General features: G+C 48.9%; 1 protein-coding gene across 1 annotated transcript in view; it reads left to right on the top strand.

Moving 5' to 3' along the window:
- Nucleotides 1–19,223, top strand: part of ACTR1A (ARP1 actin-related protein 1 homolog A, centractin alpha (yeast)) — a 19,630-nt gene extending 407 nt beyond the window's left edge. Inside the window, exons 2-11 of the mRNA XM_014958705.1 lie at nt 5,805–5,869; nt 6,761–6,836; nt 7,861–7,986; nt 8,793–8,917; nt 9,999–10,215; nt 13,638–13,730; nt 14,419–14,593; nt 15,451–15,512; nt 15,896–15,936; nt 16,986–19,223. Coding sequence (XP_014814191.1) covers nt 5,805–5,869; nt 6,761–6,836; nt 7,861–7,986; nt 8,793–8,917; nt 9,999–10,215; nt 13,638–13,730; nt 14,419–14,593; nt 15,451–15,512; nt 15,896–15,936; nt 16,986–17,088 — 1,083 coding nt within the window. The 3' untranslated portion in view covers nt 17,089–19,223. The remainder of the gene's footprint in view (nt 1–5,804; nt 5,870–6,760; nt 6,837–7,860; nt 7,987–8,792; nt 8,918–9,998; nt 10,216–13,637; nt 13,731–14,418; nt 14,594–15,450; nt 15,513–15,895; nt 15,937–16,985) is intronic.
- Nucleotides 19,224–19,459: the final 236 nt, after the last annotated feature.

Below are 19,459 nucleotides of genomic sequence, written 5' to 3'. Positions count from 1 at the left end.
CCGCCTCAGGCCCTCGTACCTCAGGCCGCCGGCGGGGCGGGGCCGCCGCGGTTTGGCGCGCCGGGATTGGTTGAGGTGGCTGCCTGTCACCCCGCCGGAGGGCCGCTGCCCCTCGCTGGTGGGGAGCTGCCCCCGCCGCCGCCGAGCTGCCTGCTGGCGGGGAGAGGTGGGGCGACCCCATTGGCTGGGGCGGCTGCCACTCAACGGGGGGCAGCCCGCCGGTACCTGCCGAAGCGGGGCGCCGGCCGCCCCGCCCCCGCGCCGAGCACCTGTGCTCATTGGCGGGGCGAGCTGTCTGTCAGGCGGGGCTGCGCCCGGGGGCCCGCCCTCTCCCTCTTTGTGCCTGAGGGACAATGGTGGTCGGTGGGCCCGGGTTTGGCCGTGCTCCCGGTGTACCGCGCTGGGGATGACAAGCGCAGCCGATCCCGCCCCGTTACTGGCCTAACGAAGGGGGGCGGCCACCCCTAGATGAGCCGCCTCCGCCCGGGGGTGAGGAGAAGGGAGTGTCTTCACCCCAGCGGTGGGTTCCCCCGTGGGTTCCCCGGCTGCAGGCCGCGGGGGGCAGAGCTCCTGAGGGAGCCGCTCCCACCACGGGTTGCATCAGCACGGGTGTGGTGTGGCAGATGGCAGCTCCTGGCTGATAATGCTCCTCCTTAGCTCCAGAGCAGACCTTCACAAGCTGTGGGGGTGAGGGCTCGGTCTGAGATGAACCAGAGCGGTGGGGTGCCTTGCTGAGGTACTTCTGGGACCAGTTGTGATTTGCCCCCATCCGTGCTGGCCTCCCAAGAGAAGGGACCGTCTAGGAAGGGGTGGGAGGGCGTATCTTGGAGGGAGCCTCCTTCAGTGTAGTGAGTCATGGATTCATGCTCCTCCCTCCTGACCTCTGCTGCCAGCGATTCAGATTTTGTTGTTTCAGAGGGGTCTGTGTGGTGCTCCCTTCTTTCTCCATCATCTCAATTTCTGCTGAATATTTTTTGCCATGTGACACGTGGACCCGCTAGCTTAGCATTTCTCATCTTCTTGCTTTCTTTTTCCCATAAGCTGGATTATTGTAGGTCTTCTCAGATCGAACTAATTATTTTTCTGACTTCTTTGCTGTTGATCCCAATTTCCTCTCTATGACTTGAGCTCCCTGATACAATTTTGGTTTTGTTTCTTCCCCTGAAATCACAGCAGAGAGACTTAAGATAGATGTTGAAGAGAAGTATCTAGTGGAAGAGAAGATTCTAAGCAGTAGAATTGACTATGCGGAGGAAAATGTGTTGTCTCCTCTATTGGAGACATTAAAGGATAAGTTAGGTTGATCGTTCTTAGAAATGACCGGAGTAGGGCTGACCCCGCTGTGGTGTCGAGTGATTAGCCAACCATTACAGTTATTTCCAGGCACTCTGGTGCTGTGAGGATGAGTTTGTTGTGCTGGAGTCGCAGTCTCTATCTAATTTCAGCTTGTCCTTTTGTTATTTAGCGCAGTGATCGCTGCTGCTGCTGCTTCAGACCTTTCTTCAGGCTCACGTGCCAGCAACCGACTGCTTCTTTTCTCGTTTTATCAGCTGGTCCTATAAAAGCTAATTCTTCTTCCTTTTCCAATTAATGATTTCCCTCCCTGTACAAGAAGCAGAATGAAGCGGTTGTTGTGACATCTGCCTTTAAGGCTGGCAGACTGTCAGCTGAGAGGAGCCTTGTGGTGACACTGCATTTTTGGTTCTCAGATTCTGAGTTCAGGCAGGATGGGAAGCGGAGCTGCACAGAGCAGGTACCGCTGGTCCCACTGCTCCTCAGGGAACTGTCAGCTGCTTTTAAAGGCCGGGCATTATCCCGTCTCACGTATGTGTGTGGATGGGAGGGAGAACTGAGGTACTGAGCTAGTAAACAAGCCAGATCCCCCCAGTCCCAGCCCTGCTCTAGTTTTTCAGCGTGTTTTAAAAGGACATTAAGGTAGGTAGCTAAAAGCTCAACAAGGAGGGTTTTTTTCTCTTCCCATACACTACGCTCAGATGCATGTTTTCAGCAGGGAGAGTTTTGTAATATCCAGTGAGATGTTGGAGCTGTACCTCGGCACAACCTTAATACTCCTTCTTGTCCAATAAGTCATTTTTTGAAGAGTTGTGTTCCCATCTCACTCTCCAACATGCTTGCTCTGAGGTCAGTGGACTGGGAGCCTGATGAGTGTCATGCACATGTAAACAGACAGCGTGGTTCAGCTGTGGCCTAAGCAAGTGCAAATTCCTTTACCTCCATAGAATTGTCTCTGTTTACATAAAAGAGGATAAAATATGGCTTTGTAGTCTTAAGTGGTGGCATTTTAAACAGCTGAGCTTAAGTAAAGGCTGTCGTGGCTTTGGTTTGTTCTTGATCTTACAAAATGTGTATCTAATCAAATAGTTCTACAACAATATGAAACATGCACTCTCCATAAAAAGTTCTACATGGCAGATTGTCTGTCTTGGTGATTTCCATTTAAATTTGAGTCCTAAATGCCTCAAGATGTATGAATCAGTAACTCACTAGCCACAGAGCTAGCAGAAGAGGTATGTTCAGTTACTTCAAGGTACTCAGGAGAATTTTCCGTGTGTTTATGTTCCCTGACTGTGACATTTGACACGTAGTTTTTCTTTCTTCTCTTATTCTTTTGCTTGGATTAAAAAAAATCAAAACAAACAAAAAAAATCACAAAAAACCCTCTGAACAAAATGGGATGAAAGCCCAGCTGGGATAGTTACAGGTGGAGGGATGTTAATTTTGAAATTCGTGTAAGTTTTAATAAATCAAAGTTTGTAGCAGAAAGGAGGATGCGCGTATTTTTGCCTATCTGAAGTAATGTAAAAAAACTAGCTCTTTACTTTAAACCTTCTGAATCAGTGAAGGTTATTTCAAAATTCAAAACCTTTTTCTTTTGTTGTATAGGAATCTCAAACTGAGCTGTAATACTCAGTGCACACATATCTTCAAAGAAGTAAAATGTTTTTAAGAAAAATGGAATAGGTCAAAAAGTGCTGTTGGGTCTTTGTAGCGCGGAGACAGCAAACAGCGGTGCTCGCTTTATTCCCAGGCGCTTGGAAACACAACTGTGTTGGAAGTCCCATCCTACTGGGACATTCAAAACACTCATTCATCTTTGACTCCAGTGAGGATTTCTGAACCCCTGACACATTCAGTTAACTTTGAACTTCAATTTGTAAATTTTAAAACACATAACTTGCTGGGAATCTCCCCAGGACACGCTGGGTGATTTTTGGCCTGGCGTAAGGAAGATCCGAGCTCTGCGTTGAAATAGGAGTATCATTGTTTTCCTGAAACTACTTCCCAGCAGCAGACTGTGCTGGCAGCAAGATCAGTCATTACCTTGAATAAAATATTCAATAAGCACAATATCCTGATGGGGTTATGTTACTGCGTTTGATTCAACTCTTTTGCTAGAAGGCTTGACAAAGGATGGATTATTTCCCAGGTATAAAGTTGTTTATAAGCTACGATAAAGAAAAATGAAATAGTGGTTTTGGTTTATTCCTTGCTTCACTTGGAAGTGAATAACCAGAAGAGAGTCTGTCTAAAGGGAAGACTTTTTAACACTTTGCAGGCCACTTTGTCACATGGGTCCCTGTTAGTGCAGGCTTTGGGATGCAGCTGGAGCCGGGACCCTCCTGCCCAGAGGGAGCAGTCAGTCCTGCCCGGCTGCCAGCTTGGGTGTGCTCCTTGAGCCAGCCTGGCTGCAGGCACTTGTCAGGAGACGAGGCTTTGAGCAATCTATCTTTTATAATTAGCTAGGTCTGGTTTGCAGAATGTTCCTGATGCTCGTCTCTTACAGATGCATCCTGGCAAATCTGGCTGGTGGTTTCCACGTGGGAGTGCTCCGGCCCTGCTGGCAGAGCACACACACTCTGTGCAAAGCCTGGCACCTTGGCTGGAACTGCTGATGAGAATAGAATCATAGAATGGTTGGAGTTGGAAGGGACCTTAAAAATCATCCAGTTGGCAGGGACACCTCCCACCAGACCAGGTTGCTCCAAGCCCCATCCAGCCTGGCCTTGAACCCCTCCAGGGATGGGGCAGCCACAGCTTCTCTGGGCAACCTCTTCCAGGGTCTCACCACCCTCACAGCAAAGAATTTCTTTCTGGTATCTCATCTAAATCTCCCCTCTTTCAATTTAAAACTATTACCTCTCGTCCTATCACTACATTCCCTGATGAAGAGTCCCTCTCCAGCTCTCCTGTAGCCCCTTCAGATACTGGAAGTAGCTTGGGGATAAGGCGCCGGACTGTGAACTGGAGAGGCCAGGGCCACCCCACATTCCTTTCTGCTGAGCCTGCTCTGGCTGGTAACCTCTGGCAGGACCAGGGCAGGCAACTGGGGCAGCACCATCAGAAACCAATGCAGCCAGAGTCTGTCTGGCAGAGCCCTGAGCAACTGGTTTGTCCTCAGCCTCCAAGTGAAAGCGGTGGTGCTGACCCACGCAGAGGTGGGGCAAGGGGAAAGCGGTGGAGGAACTGCGTCGCTACTCATTTTAAAATGCTCTGAGGCATCCAAAATGTGGTTTTGGCCTGAAGAGCAGCACAGTCCTGCTGCAGAGCCCATGAGAGTGAACAGGCACTTCACGGGTCACAGGTTTCAGTGCAAACTTGCATGCTTTGCTCCCGGTATGGGCTAAAGTGGAACTGCTCTTTCTGCAGAAGTGCTTGCTCCCATGGTAGACTGGGATTACCAGTGAAACATCTTATCTGATGAGATCCTATGAAAATCCACTCCTTAGCAAAACTTGGGTGTCCCTGCAAGCTGCTCATTGTTTCAAGATGATTCCGTGAAGATGTCATTCCTTTGTGCAGGGAGAGGAAGTGGTGGAAGGGAAGGAGTCAGCATAGATTGGAGTTGATGGTGGGGTTCCCAGGATGGCTGTGGATGATCCGGACGGGGCTGGGAGCGGTGGGACGCGATGCCCAGCACTGACTCCCTGCCAGGGCCTCCCTCTGACTGGTTTTACCCGCTCCGTGTTTGCTGCTTGTGCTGCTTTGAACGATGCAGAGGGCCTTTCTGACTGCCATACCTAATCTCTTTTGCCTTGTCCTTTCTAAACAAGTCCTATCCTTGTCAGCCACCCTTCCTGCTTCCAGCCCTTCCCCTTGCGGTCTGACTGCAACCTTTGTTCTGTGCAGACCCCAGTCTGGGTTCATTTCCAGTGTCTTCTCTGACCTGCCTCCTTGATGTTAGCTAGTTTATCCACCACCTGATCTTTTCCCTAGTCTCTGTTCCAACCCGTATCACACAGTGCTTTCCTACTCCCTTCTCTGACTTGATCCACCCTCCCACCATCCTTTCCAAATCCACTTCTTCTGAGAGCTCTACAGCCTTCATCCTCCCCCTTTCACTAGCAGCCCCTGAAGCTGGCAGGGTTCAGTTGCTCTTGCTCGGCTTTCTGGGGGTGCTCTTCTCCACTCGGAGAGTATTTAAGATCCATAGAAAGCTTGCAGAGCTTGGATTTGGCCTCCTGCACCCTTAGCAATACCACTGGGTAGAAAAAGACTTGCGGCATTTGGGTGTGTTCACAGAGCAGCAGCAGGATGTTCCCGGGTGTTTGTGCCATGTGTGATGTCTGGGTGCCAGGGAGGGTGCCAGTTACTCCCCTCTCTCTAGTGGCCAAGCTGGCACCTTCCTATCCCCAGCCCTGCCTGGAGAATCAGTCCCTGGGGAGCTTTATTCCTAGGAAAAAGGAAAGGATCTGGCTGTGCTGATATAATTTGCCACTCCTTTAAAACCTACAAAGGTGACTGGGTGAATGATAAGCTCATGTATTTATCTCTTGTTTCCACAGGGTTCAGGTGTGATTAAAGCAGGTTTTGCAGGCGATCAAATACCGAAATACTGCTTTCCAAACTAGTAAGTATTCTGCTGGTCTTGGTAAGTTCTTATCACCGTGTACCAATTCTTTGAGATGTAGAGGGGAAGAATGGTCCGATTTTTGGAACTGGAGAAATGAGTTATTCTTTTTGAGCCTGCTGCACGGAAGCATCAGGGAGAAGGGATCTCTGCTATTAAGCACTTTGAGATTTTCTGGGGGATGCACCATAAGAGATTGCGTTGCTTCGTCAGGCTCAACACTTGACCAGAGCTGTTGGATCCTTTAGTCTTGAGACAATACGAAAAAAGAACAGGGAAAGAGATAAAATGGGGATGAGAGGTGTGAAGACCTCTATATTTTTTTTTTGTTAGTGGTCTGATGTTTTGATTCCCGCCAGACTTCCTTGGAATTCTTCTGAGATTTTTACTGGAAGAAGGATTGCTGGATCAGGAACTCTGAATAGTCCCTGGCTTTTATTTTCAATTGGGTGGGTTTTTAATGAGTGTATTTGTGTTCTGAGCAATGTGCTCTGTATGGTGAGGTGAGGTACAGGACTGTATATGTCTAATCTGAGAAGCCTGCCCGAGCTCAGGCAACACCATGTGGACCTGTCAGCTCAGTCTAGCCATCTTCTCCTCAGGCACTGTTGGAACAAATGAGTCCTGAATCATCAGGGAAAGCGTGGCCAGGCTCAGGTGGCTTGTGTCCTGCCAATTCAGGACAGTCTACAATCTGTTCCCTTCATCTCTTGATTAGCTCAGGGCAAACCTGGGTCTGTCCGCACCTGGTAGTGTCCCCAGACTCACCCATTGCTTTAGAAAGTACTGGTTAGGACAGAGAGAAACACAAAGTAGTTAATCTTTGGGTGCTTCTGGGCTCTGGACACTCTGGGTGCTCTGGAAACATTTATACTCTTCTTTCTGTTCTAGTGTGGGCAGACCAAAGCATGTTCGTGTTATGGCTGGTGCTTTAGAAGGGGACATTTTCATTGGTCCAAAGGCAGAGGTAAGAAACCCTGTATCCTGCACTTCTCCATAGGCTGCTGTGAGGGGGGACTGGAGCAGTTGTGCTTAAAGGGCTGGGGTTCCTTGGTATCAGTGTATAGATCTGAAGAGCAGAACAGATTGTCACTTTTAAGTGTGTCCAAGGTGGAGTGGGGAAGCTTCCTGAAATTCTTGTGCCAACCTGCTGACCACAGACCATTTTCCTAAGTCTTTTTTTTATTGTTTCCTATGCTACTTCTAGGTCTGTATGGTCACATCCCCATCTTTTTGACTGGGATCTTTAGAAATGCACCCTACTGGGTTGCCTTTTATCTCCTTGGTGTGGGTGGGAAGCTTGTTTTCCACAATCCTGCTTTGGTCAGCGTGTAGCTGTATGGTCTCACATTTCTCGTGAGCCCTCCTCCAAACTACATTCCCCAGTACCACCCTGTTGTGTGTCATATCATGACTGAGCTGGTGGAACAAAGATCCCATTTGATAGGTGTCTGCTTGCAAAGTGTTAGGGTGGAATGTGCTCTGCAAATGCCACATTTTTCCTACTTGGTATAAAGAGGCCTTGTTTAATCTCGTGGATACTTCCCTGCGAGAGATGATGTTTGTGATTAATGTTCAGTTTTTTCCCTATATGCTAGAGATAAGTTGTCTTCTGGTGGAATCAAAAAGTGTGTTGGACATTAAGTCACAGAATCACAGAATCTTCTAGGTTGGAAGGGACCTTACAGATCATCTTGTCCAACCATCAACCTCATTTTGACAAAAATAAACACCCACACAACAAACAAAAAGCACCACCATCACTAAACCATACCTCCCAGCACTACATCAACCCGTCTTTTGAACACCTCCAGGGATGGTGCCTCAACCACCTCCCTGGGCAGCCCATTCCAATGGCTGAGAACCCTTTCGGTGAAAAAATATTTCCTAATATCCAGCCTGAACCTACGACCAAGTCGTAGTCACGATGCTCAGAAATGGGATTGTTTGGGTCTGACAGCTATGCTCTGTTGTCCCTTCTGTTTGCTCAGGAGCACAGAGGTCTCCTCTCGATCCGATACCCGATGGAGCATGGCATAGTGAAGGACTGGAACGACATGGAGCGCATTTGGCAGTATGTGTATTCAAAAGACCAGCTTCAGACATTCTCAGAGGAGGTGAGATACCTCGGGATGGGATGGCACAGGCCTCGGTCAGTGTGTGTAAACACCAGGAGCCTTGAAACTCCAGGAAAGATTTGGGATGTCCCCTCTGCTTTTCTTTCTAAATGTGTCTGTTGTTAAATTAGGCTCTTACAGCCCTCAGGAGATACTAGACAAGAAGTGTCCAAGCAGAATTCCTCCACAGATCTAATGTTCTGGCCTGAATTTTCAGTTCTGGAAATCTGACTTTCAGATTGTTATTCACACTCTCTCTGATGATTCTGCTCTAGGGCAAGTACTCCTAACTTTTCCTGTTCTGCCTGCACACCAGGCTTATCCACTCAGTGGAGACATGATTTGAAGTGAGGAAGGAGAAAACCACAATCCTGTGGTCTGGAAAGAGCTGACCAAAAAAAATTATTAAATGACTTGTAAGCAATAGGTTGTGTAAGTGGAGTAGGAATATTTTGCTTGCTTGTGCTAAGACTGTATGCCTTCACTCTTTCTTCAGGGTCTGTGTATTTTGGCTAATCTGGCTGATTTTGGGCACTGGGAGTTGTCTTGTTCATCCTTCACAGGACAGGGTCACTCACAGAGTAGATTTCCTAACAATTCTTCATAACTAGACCAGAACCCTGCCGGTCTTCCAAATTAGTAGAGGTTATTCACAGTCTAATGCAGCTCAGTAGCTGAAATTATTTCCTTCTACCTGTCCTCTTGTGCCACTGATTCCTAAAGTGAATATACAGCAGAAATTTTCAGGGACAGATGTCTATTATTATCCTGGCTATTGCACCACAGCTGCTTTTTTTCTTTACCAGCATCCTGTGCTGCTGACAGAAGCACCCCTAAACCCACGCAAGAACAGAGAGCGTGCTGCTGAGGTGTTCTTTGAGACCTTCAACGTGCCAGCGCTGTTCATCTCCATGCAAGCTGTGCTCAGCCTGTAAGTGTCTTCGGTCTTTGATTTGCTCTTGTGAAAAGTTGCCATGAAATGCTTTTTTTTTTTCTTTTTTTCACAAACAAAAAAACCTCTACTCATGAAAAACCACGCTGATGTCTGACTGTTATGGTTTGAGAAAACCCATAACAATTTATTGTCGTTCAGACAATTATTCTGTCACTCGATCACTCCTCCCCACCCAGAAAGGGGAATCGGGGAACACAAAGAAACATGAGGGTTCAAATATAAATAGATTTAATAGAATAACAGTAAATAATTAACAATAATACTAAAGAACCAGGATTAATCCCGATACTGATATACAAGACTTATACTCAGCCAATTCTGTCAGTAGGAAGCTGGAAGTGCACTTCCAGCAGGGACAGCAAATCACAGAATCACACAGAATCACAGTGGTTGGAAGGGACCTCTGAGATCATCGAGTCCAACCACACAGCAAAAAAACCCAACAAAAAAACCAATAAAACCACAAAAATGTGGGATCCTGCGAGCGCAACAGCTTCAGGAGGAAGGGAAGGGCTCAGGGGTCCGGCACCGGGGCAAGGAGTTCTCTGGACCCACCACCATCAAGGGAGAGAGAACTGCAAAGCAAACTTTTCTAATTTATATTGAATATGACGTTCATGGTATGAAATAATCCTGTTGGCAGCCTGGTTTAAATGCCCAGGCCTTGCTCCTCCTCATCCCTGCACCTGGCAAGGCTTGAAAACACTAAGACCTTGAATCCCACAGAGCCTGGCTGGCTGTAAAGTATATATTTCAATGAATTCAGACACTAGAATCTTCTAAAAGTGCAGTTTTTAGAAGAAAAATTAGTCCTGTGTCACTCAGCTCAGTGCACTGACTTATGGCCTTTCCAAGCAAAAACTGAAACTCGATTTTAATTTTTGTACTAAAGAGTTTACAGGAATTTGCCGAAATATGATGAGAATTAGGTTAGTGATGGGTTTTTTAGCCCCTTATTACGTGAAATCTCTGCTCCCTGTGTTGCGCTCGGGTGTGCTGCCTGCTTGGGGTGGCTTTGAATGATTTCTTCTGACTCGGTTGTTTTCCCCTCCGGTAGCTACGCGACGGGGAGGACCACAGGAGTGGTGCTGGACTCCGGGGACGGCGTTACCCACGCGGTGCCCATCTACGAGGGCTTTGCCATGCCCCACTCCATCATGCGCATTGACATCGCCGGCCGCGACGTCTCACGCTTCCTGCGGCTCTACCTCCGGAAGGAGGGCTACGACTTCCACACAACCTCCGAGTTTGAGATTGTCAAGACCATCAAGGAGGTGAGGCTCTGTCTGTTTCTGTGTTTATTCAGGAAGGGAATTCTGCCCAAGGGAAGTTGTGAAATCTATTGGGAAGTGCCAGCCTACCTAGCTCTGCACCTTGTTCCTTTATCTACCTGGGTGAGACCAGGGCCATGTAGATTATTAAAGGACTGGAGCGTCTCTCGTATGAGGAAAGGCTGAGAGAGCTGGGGCTGTTGAGCCATGAGAAGAGAAGATTGGGGAGGATCTTATCAATGTATACAAATGTCTGAAGGGAGGGTGCAAAGACAACAGAGCTGGGCTCATTTCGGTGATGTCCAGTGACAGGACAAGAGACAGGAACTGAAGCACAGGAAGTTCTGTCTGAACGTAAACTTTTTTACTGTGACCAAGCACTGGTACAGGTTGTCCAGAGAGTTATGGACTCTACATCCTTGGTGATATTCAGAAGCCATCTGGACATGGTCCTGGGCAACCTGTTCTAGGTGATGCTGCTTGAAGAAGGGGGATGGATAAGGTGACCTCCAAGAGGTCCCTTGCAACCTCAACCATCCTGTATTCTGGGAGACTTGTAGTCAAGGTCACATCTAATCCCTACTGAGGGGCTGTTAACATGGAGATGAAGACAGAATGTGTTTTGCATCTGTCTGTGCTGCAGTTTCCCAGGGTCTGATGATACCTTTCACTAGTGTTTGTTTACCCTTCGGGGCAAGGGGCTGTAAAACCCATGGCGGGTGGGGATCACAAGTGGGATATTACAAGTTATTTTTTTTCCCCACTCCCCTCTGTGAAAGAATTCACTCACAGCATTTCCACTTAGAAAAGATTCCCCTTTCTGTAAGGTCTGCAATGTTTACTGACCTCAGAGCTATGCTGCGGTTTGAAAAGGCAGATTGAGATCCCTAGCAAAGCAGTTACCTTGGCTTGTGTTGTGTGCCAGGAGAGGGGGACAGAGGTGGGACAGCTCAGAGCTCACATCAGCTTTGGAGCATCGCTGTGCTCACCCAGACAGGTTGTTCCCTGATTTCAGCCAGGCTGTGTGTGACTCGGGGCTGCCTACGCATCCGTTCCTTCAGTATTGGGGGTCACTACTGGCTGTGACTTCTGTGCGCTGATGCCTGGCAGTTGCTGCCATTCCATGGGCCCCTATCACAAGCTGTGGTTGCCACTGATAACTCTGGGCTGTCAGAAGCCTGTGCCAGGGCTTGAGAGAGTTAATGAACTATTCTTGAGCCTGTAACCTACTGGCAAAGGATAAGAATGGAAATAGTTTGCTTGTTGTGTGTGGCTGTGCCCAGGGAACAGCACTTGGGCTCCATCTCACAGTACAGCTGAATGGCTTTTGCCTGTTACCCAGAGCAGGAGACTTCATAGAGTTGTAGGTTTTAACCCAGTAGCTGCTTTCTGTTCTACAAGTGTTGATTGTTGAATGGTAGAGAAAAAAAAACCTGATGTGTGCAGATACCAGAGCAGCTGTGGACCAGAAGGTCTGGTGTCGGGAGGTGCGCTGGACAACGCTGTGCTTCAGAGCAGCCTGGTTTGTACCAAGCAGCGGTTGCAGTGCAATTGTGATGACCTTAAGGGATAAAGCAAGAGGCTTGTACTCTTCAGAAATACACTTGTGCTCTTCATAAATGGCCAAGGCGCCCTTTGCATCTTGGGTGATGAAACTATGCAAAGGCATTGTGCTGACTGGTAAGTGCAAAGTCTTGCACCAGTGCAATCACTTCTCTGGACTATACACTTAGGGAAACAAAGAGCAGGGGAAAGTGAGCCAGGTCCTGCTTTGCATACTGCCTGCCCTCACCAGCAGGGCGTCAGAGAGAGGAAACAACCTCACGTTTGCTCTTCAACCTACACCTTTTGATTGACTTTAAGATTAATTTTAGCTGGGGAAAGTTGCACATTTCTAGGATGTATGTACCTGGACCTTGCAATGAGATTTGTTCATGTTGGTGCCATTTGTGACTTGATTTGCGTATCTGAGAGGTTGAGTGTGGCTTCTTGTGTTCTCAGCTTTCTTGCCTTGGGAGAAGTTTGGATGTGCAGCCTGAATGCACCGTAGCAAGCACAAAGCTGAGATTCTGGATGTGGAAGTTTCTCAGTCCCAAAAGATGCCTGGGATCTGTTGGAGTCTGTGTGACTTAGAGAGATCGATTTTTTTTTTTTTAAAGGGGGAAAAAAAGTAGGAAAGAAATTTGGGGATGCTGAAAAGTCTAAAGGAGGAATTATCTTAAAAGGGGAACCCTTGTAACTGCTTCAGTGCAAACAATTGTTCTCTTTCTCTTGGCTCACTGTGAGGGTGGTCAAACACTGCAGCAGGTTGTGCCCAGAGAGGTTTGTAGATTCTCTGTCTGTGGAGGTTCTCCAAGAGTGACTGGAAGTGGGTTTGGGCAGCCTGCTCTAGCTGACCCTGCCTGAGCAAGGGGGTTAGACTAGATGATCTCAGGAGGCCCCTTTCAACCTAAATGTTTCACTGCTTCTGTTTAGAGACTTTTTTTAGAATCACAGAATGGTCAGAGTTGGAAAGGACCTTAAATATCATCCAGTCCCAACCCCCTGCCCTGGGCAGGGACACCTCCCACCAGACCAGGTTGCTCCAAGCCCCATCCAGCCTGGCCTTGAACCCCTCCAGGGATGGGGCAGCCACAGCTTCTCTGGGCAACCTGGGCCAGGGTCTCACCACCCTCACAGCAAAGAATTTCTTTCTGGTATCTAATCTAAATCTCCCCTCTTTCAATTTAAAATCATTACCCCTTGTCCTATGGCTCCACTCCCTGATCAGGAGTCCCTCCCCATCTCTCCTGTAAGCACCCAAATGGTAACAATTTGCAATAGCAAAGCTTACTGTGGAATAAAAAATACAAGGTGTTGGAGCAGTTTGAAAAGTCAAAGTATTTGATTTCCTGTAACTTAAATAGAGGTGGGCAATGAGAAGTGAGCTTAGATCATGTGAAGTAATTTTTGCTGTTAGCTATTAGTTATTAGTTATTGTTTACCCTGTTGAAATGCAATAATGGACTTTGTTCACGCTCCTGTTGCAAAGTTACCTGAGCACACCTTTATACAAAGTTAATGTCACTAAAGGTATTCCAGGTGTATGTTTTACTTTGCCCTGCAGTGGGTTGGAAGCACTCACTGTTACCCCATCTGTGCTAGAGAGGGGTAACTTCTAAGAAGTAGGAGAGCTGGAAGCAAGAGCTGAGCACCAGTGAGAAGTGGGGTAAGCATCCTGGATGTCTCTAGTCATCACATGGAGCTGTAGCATGAGTGGGTATTTTACCTGATGTGAACCTTAAAGGTCTTTTCCCCCGCGCAAAATATTGTTGAAATTGGTGTCCCAAAGGGATACATGGACTTCTGTTGTTAGAAAAGTGTTTAATCAGAGGCATTTGGGTTTACTCTTCTCACCTCCCTCTCCCCGACTCTCTCCCCTGCAGCGTGCCTGCTACCTGTCAATAAACCCCCAGAAGGATGAGACTCTGGAGACTGAGAAGGCTCAGTACTACCTGCCAGATGGAAGCACTATTGAGGTTTGTAAGGACCCCTGGGAGGATTCCTGACATGAAGCACAGGGTTTCCAGAATAGCCTTCTGCCTAGTGATGGGAAATGTAATGCAGTGTTAGGTGGGAGGGGATAATTTTAAAAGACCGGAACTCATCCCAGGCTGTTGACTGGGCACTAGAATTTTTAGGGGAAGGAAACATTATATAAACCTCACAAGTTGTACTGGAAGTCCTGGGTGAGGATACAGCATGACTCTGAGCTGTTTGAGTGCAGGCTCTGATCTAGCAAACTTTTATGTAGATGAGGTAGTGTGGGTAGATATCAGGTCACTGTAAATGGTTTTGTGGTTTTGTGTGTGGCTTTTGTCCTGCCTAGAGGTGCAGAGGTGCAGAGGTGCAGAAACAGTTGCTTTGAAGAGTGAGTTAGGAATAATCCTCAAAAGACTGAGCCTACTAAAGAATGGTTGGAGGAGAGGAAATACAGGTCTTACCTCCAGCACCAGGGGTGGATCTGCTCCTTTTTCTGCCAGTATGGGGCTGAGAAAGTTTCTTCATCTTTTGCATCTGCAAAATGGAAATAGCTTCTTTTCTAGAAGCAGTAGACTAACAGAAAACTCTGCTACTCTCAAGTTTCACCTAGGAAAGGGCAGGCCCAACCCGTAGGCAGTGAACAGAGCCACACTGCTCTTTTTTCTCCTCTGTCATCCCTTGCAGATCGGCCCTGCCCGTTTCCGAGCCCCAGAGCTCCTGTTCCGGCCAGACCTGATAGGGGAGGAATGTGAAGGACTCCACGAGGTGCTCGTTTTTGCCATTCAAAAATCAGACATGGACCTGAGGCGAACACTGTTCTCCAACATCGTGCTGTCTGGAGGCTCCACGCTTTTCAAAGGTTCCTGCTTCTCCTCTTTCTGTGGGGCTGTGACATACCTGATCTCTTCCTTCCTTTGCATGTGAAACTGGGAAGATAACCTCCATCACCCAACTTGTCCTGTGAGATGAGGGCTGTGGGAACTCTGCTGTCTCCAGGAGGGTTACTGTCTAATTTCTTGAGTCCTACTCGTACCCTTCTGGGCATGCAAGACACCTCTGCCTCTCTCTTCCTGGGCTTGGGGAGGCTTTTAACTTTTTCCTCCTATCTCTCTGCCTGTGTCAGGACTGAAGAGTTGTGTTTGTTTCTGCTGCTCTATTCAGGGTAGTTGAGACTGGATACTGCAAAGGCTCTTGCATCTCCTGAGGTTCTTCAGGTCTTTGGTACCTGAGAGAGTCCCAACAGTCCTGGTACTGCATGGAAGGTCATGCAGTATGTGCAGAAAACTTCCTACCTGTCCCCTCAGGGCTCAGCTGCCCCTCCTCAGCTTAAAGATCTCCTCTGTCCACATGTGGACACCTCCAGATAAGTCCTGGTCTTCCCAGTCAAACACTGTTCCCTTCTACAAATGGGCTGGACACAGGAGGGGTGTCCAGGGAAGGAGGAGGGAACTGGCCCATCTGTGTTCTGAACTGAAAATCTTGTTTGCTCATCTCAAGCTGCTGCCAAGGGACAGAGCCCGTTGTGCCAGTGTTTGAGGACTGGCTGAGGGAGGCACAATGCTGTTGTCTCCTGGCTGTGCCTCTCCACACGGGTCTCTCTGTGAGACCTGAAGTGGGATCTTTGACTAGTACTGAACAGGACATGTCCACACTGTTAGTAGATGGAATTTGGGATTTGTTGAAGGGCTCAGACTACATGTTTTCTGTCTTGTTTAGGCTTTGGTGACAGGCTGTTGAGCGAAGTGAAGAAACTAGCTCCGAAGGACGTCAAAATAAGGGTAAGGAGCAGTCTCTTTTGTATTTATTACTTCCTACATGTGCTGTTCTGTGGCCTTTAAAGAACCACGCGGAGAGTGGAGCTGCCAGTTGCTTCAGGAAACAGCTTTCCTGAGACAGCCCAACAGTGTTTGCTGTGGTGATGAAAACCTGTCTGCTTTCACCACAGAGAAGGTGGCTCCTATGACAACAGGACTCCTGTCCAGGATCCTGGACCACTGTGGCTGTTTTTAAGAAGTGGTGGGCAGGGGGGTGTTGCTGGGTGTCTTTGGAGTGGGAGAGCTCATACCTGTGTTTGTTGGCCGTCATGAAATGGGGCGGTGTGGCAGAAGGAGCAGGCTGGAGCTTCGGGAGGTCATGACTGATTCTTGTCTTTTTTTTCCAGATATCAGCTCCTCAGGAGAGATTGTATTCCACGTGGATCGGGTACGTGCTGCACAGGGACACCTCTTGTGGTGGGATAGGATCATAGAATGGTCAGAGTTGGAAGGGACCTTAAAGATCATTGAGTCCCAACCCCCTGCCCTGGGCAGGGACACCTCCCACCAGACCAGGTTGCTCCAAGCCCCCTCCAGCCTGGCCTTGAACCCCTCCAGGGATGGGGCAGCCACAGCTTCGCTGCGCAACCCGCGCCAGTGTCTCACAACCCTCACAGCAAAGAATTTCTTCCTAGTATTTAATCTAAATCTCCCCTCTTTCAATTTAAAACCATTACCCCTCATCCTATGGCTCCACTCCCTGACCAAGAGTCCCTCCCCATCTCTCCTGTAGCCCCTTCAGGTACTGGAAGGCCGTTATAAGGTCTCCCTGGAGCCTTCTCTTCTCCAGGCTGAACCCCCCCAGCTCTCTCAGCCTGTCTTCACAGCAGAGGGGCTCCAGCCCTCTGAGCATTTTCATGGCCCTCCGTGTGGATGAGTGCTGGGCAGGCACAGCGCTTGCAATGTTGTCCCTTGTGGTGCTGTGTGTCGGGAGGGTCTCATGGTGGTCACAGAGCCTGGCTCTGTCTGTGCTGCCAGCCCCTCAGCCTTTTCTGTCCCTAAGACTCCTGCAGGACCTGTTGATTTTCCTGCTTTTACCATCTTAACATCCAGTCCAAGGTAGAACAAGCTCCTATGTCCCACCTTTCTGGGGGCGGAGGCTCTCGGTTCATTCTCCCTCTTGTATGTCTTTGCTGCAGATTGGGAGAACTAAACTCGATGTTAAAAGTGAGAGCAGACCCCATGTGAGGAGAGCTGGGGTTTGGGGGTGCTGTGGGAGGGGGCGGCGGGTGCCAGGCTCTGTAGAGCCACCACGTTTGAGGCTGCAGGAGGGGAAGTGACTGTCCAGAGAGCGCTTCTGTTCAAGATAACTGGGAGCCTCATCACCTTCCTGACACGGGGAAGCGTCACGCGATAGAAACAGCTCATCTCTGCAGAGATCCCGTGAGCGTGCCCCAAAATGTCCCTTTAACCCCTAACACGCCTGTCTCTCCCCAGCGGCTCCATCCTGGCCTCACTGGACACCTTTAAGAAAATGTGGGTTTCGAAAAAGGAATACGAAGAAGACGGAGCTCGTGCCATCCAGCGAAAAAGCTTCTAGCCCTGGGACCCGTCCTCAGTCTCCTGCGAAGACTCACTTCAGTTCTAAACTCGCTTTTCTGAGTCCGAGTGTCTGAGAGCTGCCTGTGTGTGTGTGTGTGCGCCAGCATGCCCCGATGTCACTGAGCAAAGGCGACAGCAGCAGGAGGGTTCTATTAGTACTACTAACTTCTTTTTTTTTTATTATTATTTTATTTTTTGTTGGGTTTTTTTTTTTTTTTTTAAAAACGGAGAAAACACCAGTCTGAATTTCTCCGGACCGGCCCATTCCTTTTTCATTTCAGTCCCTTAATTTCTGTATCGCCATCACATTTGTCACTGTAAAACAAACGAGCGAGCAAAAAAAAAAAACAAAAAAAAAAGAAAGAAAAGGGAACAGCTTCTCAAGAGACCGCCCGGCGAGCCCCAAGGGAACCAACCACTGCAGGCTGCTCACCCAGGCCTCCCCCAGCCCCACGGCCAGGCCTGGACTGTCTGGAAACACACCTAGCTTTCTTCTTTCAGCGGTGTTCTTTCACCATCAGTAGGGGTTTTTTTTCAAGTTGTTTTTAATATATTTTTTATTAAGAGAGAAAGCACATTCTCAACAGTTCAGCCCCTTTCCCCCTCTTCCCCCCCCCAACCACTGGTTTTTGGTGTGAGTGCGTGTATGCCTGTGCGACTTCTTAGTGTGGGGCTGCCCCCCTCCCTCGCCCCCCCCGCAGCTGGAGAAGTTGGTGATAGGACTTAGTTTGTATTTGCATGGAGTAGAACAAAGCAAAAATCTAATCAGCTACCATTGTACTAGACGGTTATTCTCTCCTACCTTGTTTTAAATATACCTTTTTCTCCTCTGGAAGCCAAGTGCCCCGGAATGGGGGTGAAGGCACTTGTGTGTGTCCCCCCCCCTGCCCCGCACCCTGCCAAGATTCACAGTGCTGCATTCTCATGTCTTTTCTCTGTCGGAGTCGAGGCTGTTTCCCCCCACCCCTTTCCTGCCACGCCAGGGCAAAGGGAGCATGTATTTACAGCCAGGCATAACTCTTGTGTACTTTATCCATTCTGGGGCAAAAATTATAATAATTGGAAAGGTGCGTTGTAATGTAAGAATTGTTTTATTTATTGAAATGTCTGAGGATATCTCAAAATACTGACCACAGCACCTGGGAATTACGCTTTGGGTCTTCTTTGAACACCTCCCCACCCGGTTGGGTGTGTTTGCAGCCCTCACCCCAGCGGCTCCGCGGGGCGGGTGGCTGTTTTTTGGGAATACACTACACAGGAGGACGATAGCCCGTGGCGGGACGTCGGTGTGAGCGGGAGGCTGTCCCCGTGGCTGTGTTCAGCACGTGCCTTTCTGCTCACCCGCCGGCTGCGTCGCCTCTGCTCTCACGGCCAGGGCTCGGGGTGCGCCACTGCTTCTCCTCTGGGTTAGTCTTTCCTGCTAATCGGTGCTCTTATATTATTATTATTTTTTTTAATTTTATCCCCATGGTCAATTTTCTGCAGTAGCCGTGGAGCTGGAGTTGCTCGGTGGCAGTTCCTCCCTGTTCCCCCCCCTCCTTTCTGTTCGTTGCCCACCCATCACCTCGGGGTCACTCTCAAAGCACGGAACGGGGGGGTGAGAGGCAAAGGGGCTGCCACAGAGACAAGGAGGGGGGCAAACACTGGGGTATAGCCCCCACTGACCTGAATGTAAGCAGCAGCCTGTTGCCCTGCTGGAACCAGGTCCTGGGGAGAGGCTGTGGGCAGGAGCTGTGGTCTCCTCCCAGTTGAGGCCAGGCTCAGCTCTGGGAGCAGACTGGTTTTTAAGCAAGAACCCGTCAGCTAGAAACGAGCCGTCAATGCTCAGCCTTGTTCTGCTGAAAAAAATAATCAGTTTTCTTCTTGCTGGTTTGCTGCAGAGGGGCAGAAGGAAAATCCCTCTGGGTTTGGTTATTACACGCCTCCCCCAGGTAGTGCCCCCCCATCTCTTCCCCACCCTCCCAGCCCCAGAAGCAGCAAGTGCTCCATTTTGTCACCTGCAGTGACCGGACAGAAAGGTGCCGTCTCCAATCTTAGCATTTGTTTGCTCTGCCTGACTGTTCCCTCGCACACTGTCCAAACCATGTTGCCTGGTGGTGCCCAGCATACTTCAATAAAGTCATTCATATACAACCCTCAAGGCTCCCAGCCTCATCTTCCCATATTTTAAGGTCACTTGGGTTCTTCTCTTGCCCGGGCAGAATTGTTGTTGGTCAATCTCTGCAGAGAGACACCATCTCTGGTCCAGGGTTCCCTTCCTGATCTGCCTTTTGAACCCAGGGTTGCAGCCGTGGGTCTGCACTGGGGGTGTCCAAAGCTCCTCTCTTCTCCTCACCAACCGTTGTGTGTTCTGTGTCTCCCCAGGGAAG

This window comes from Calidris pugnax, unplaced genomic scaffold (genome assembly GCF_001431845.1).
Source record: "Calidris pugnax isolate Ruff unplaced genomic scaffold, ASM143184v1 scaffold4, whole genome shotgun sequence".
Taxonomy (NCBI): domain Eukaryota; kingdom Metazoa; phylum Chordata; class Aves; order Charadriiformes; family Scolopacidae; genus Calidris; species Calidris pugnax.
Note: the sequence above shows the minus strand (reverse complement) of the source record. Positions and strands in the feature narration are given on the sequence as shown.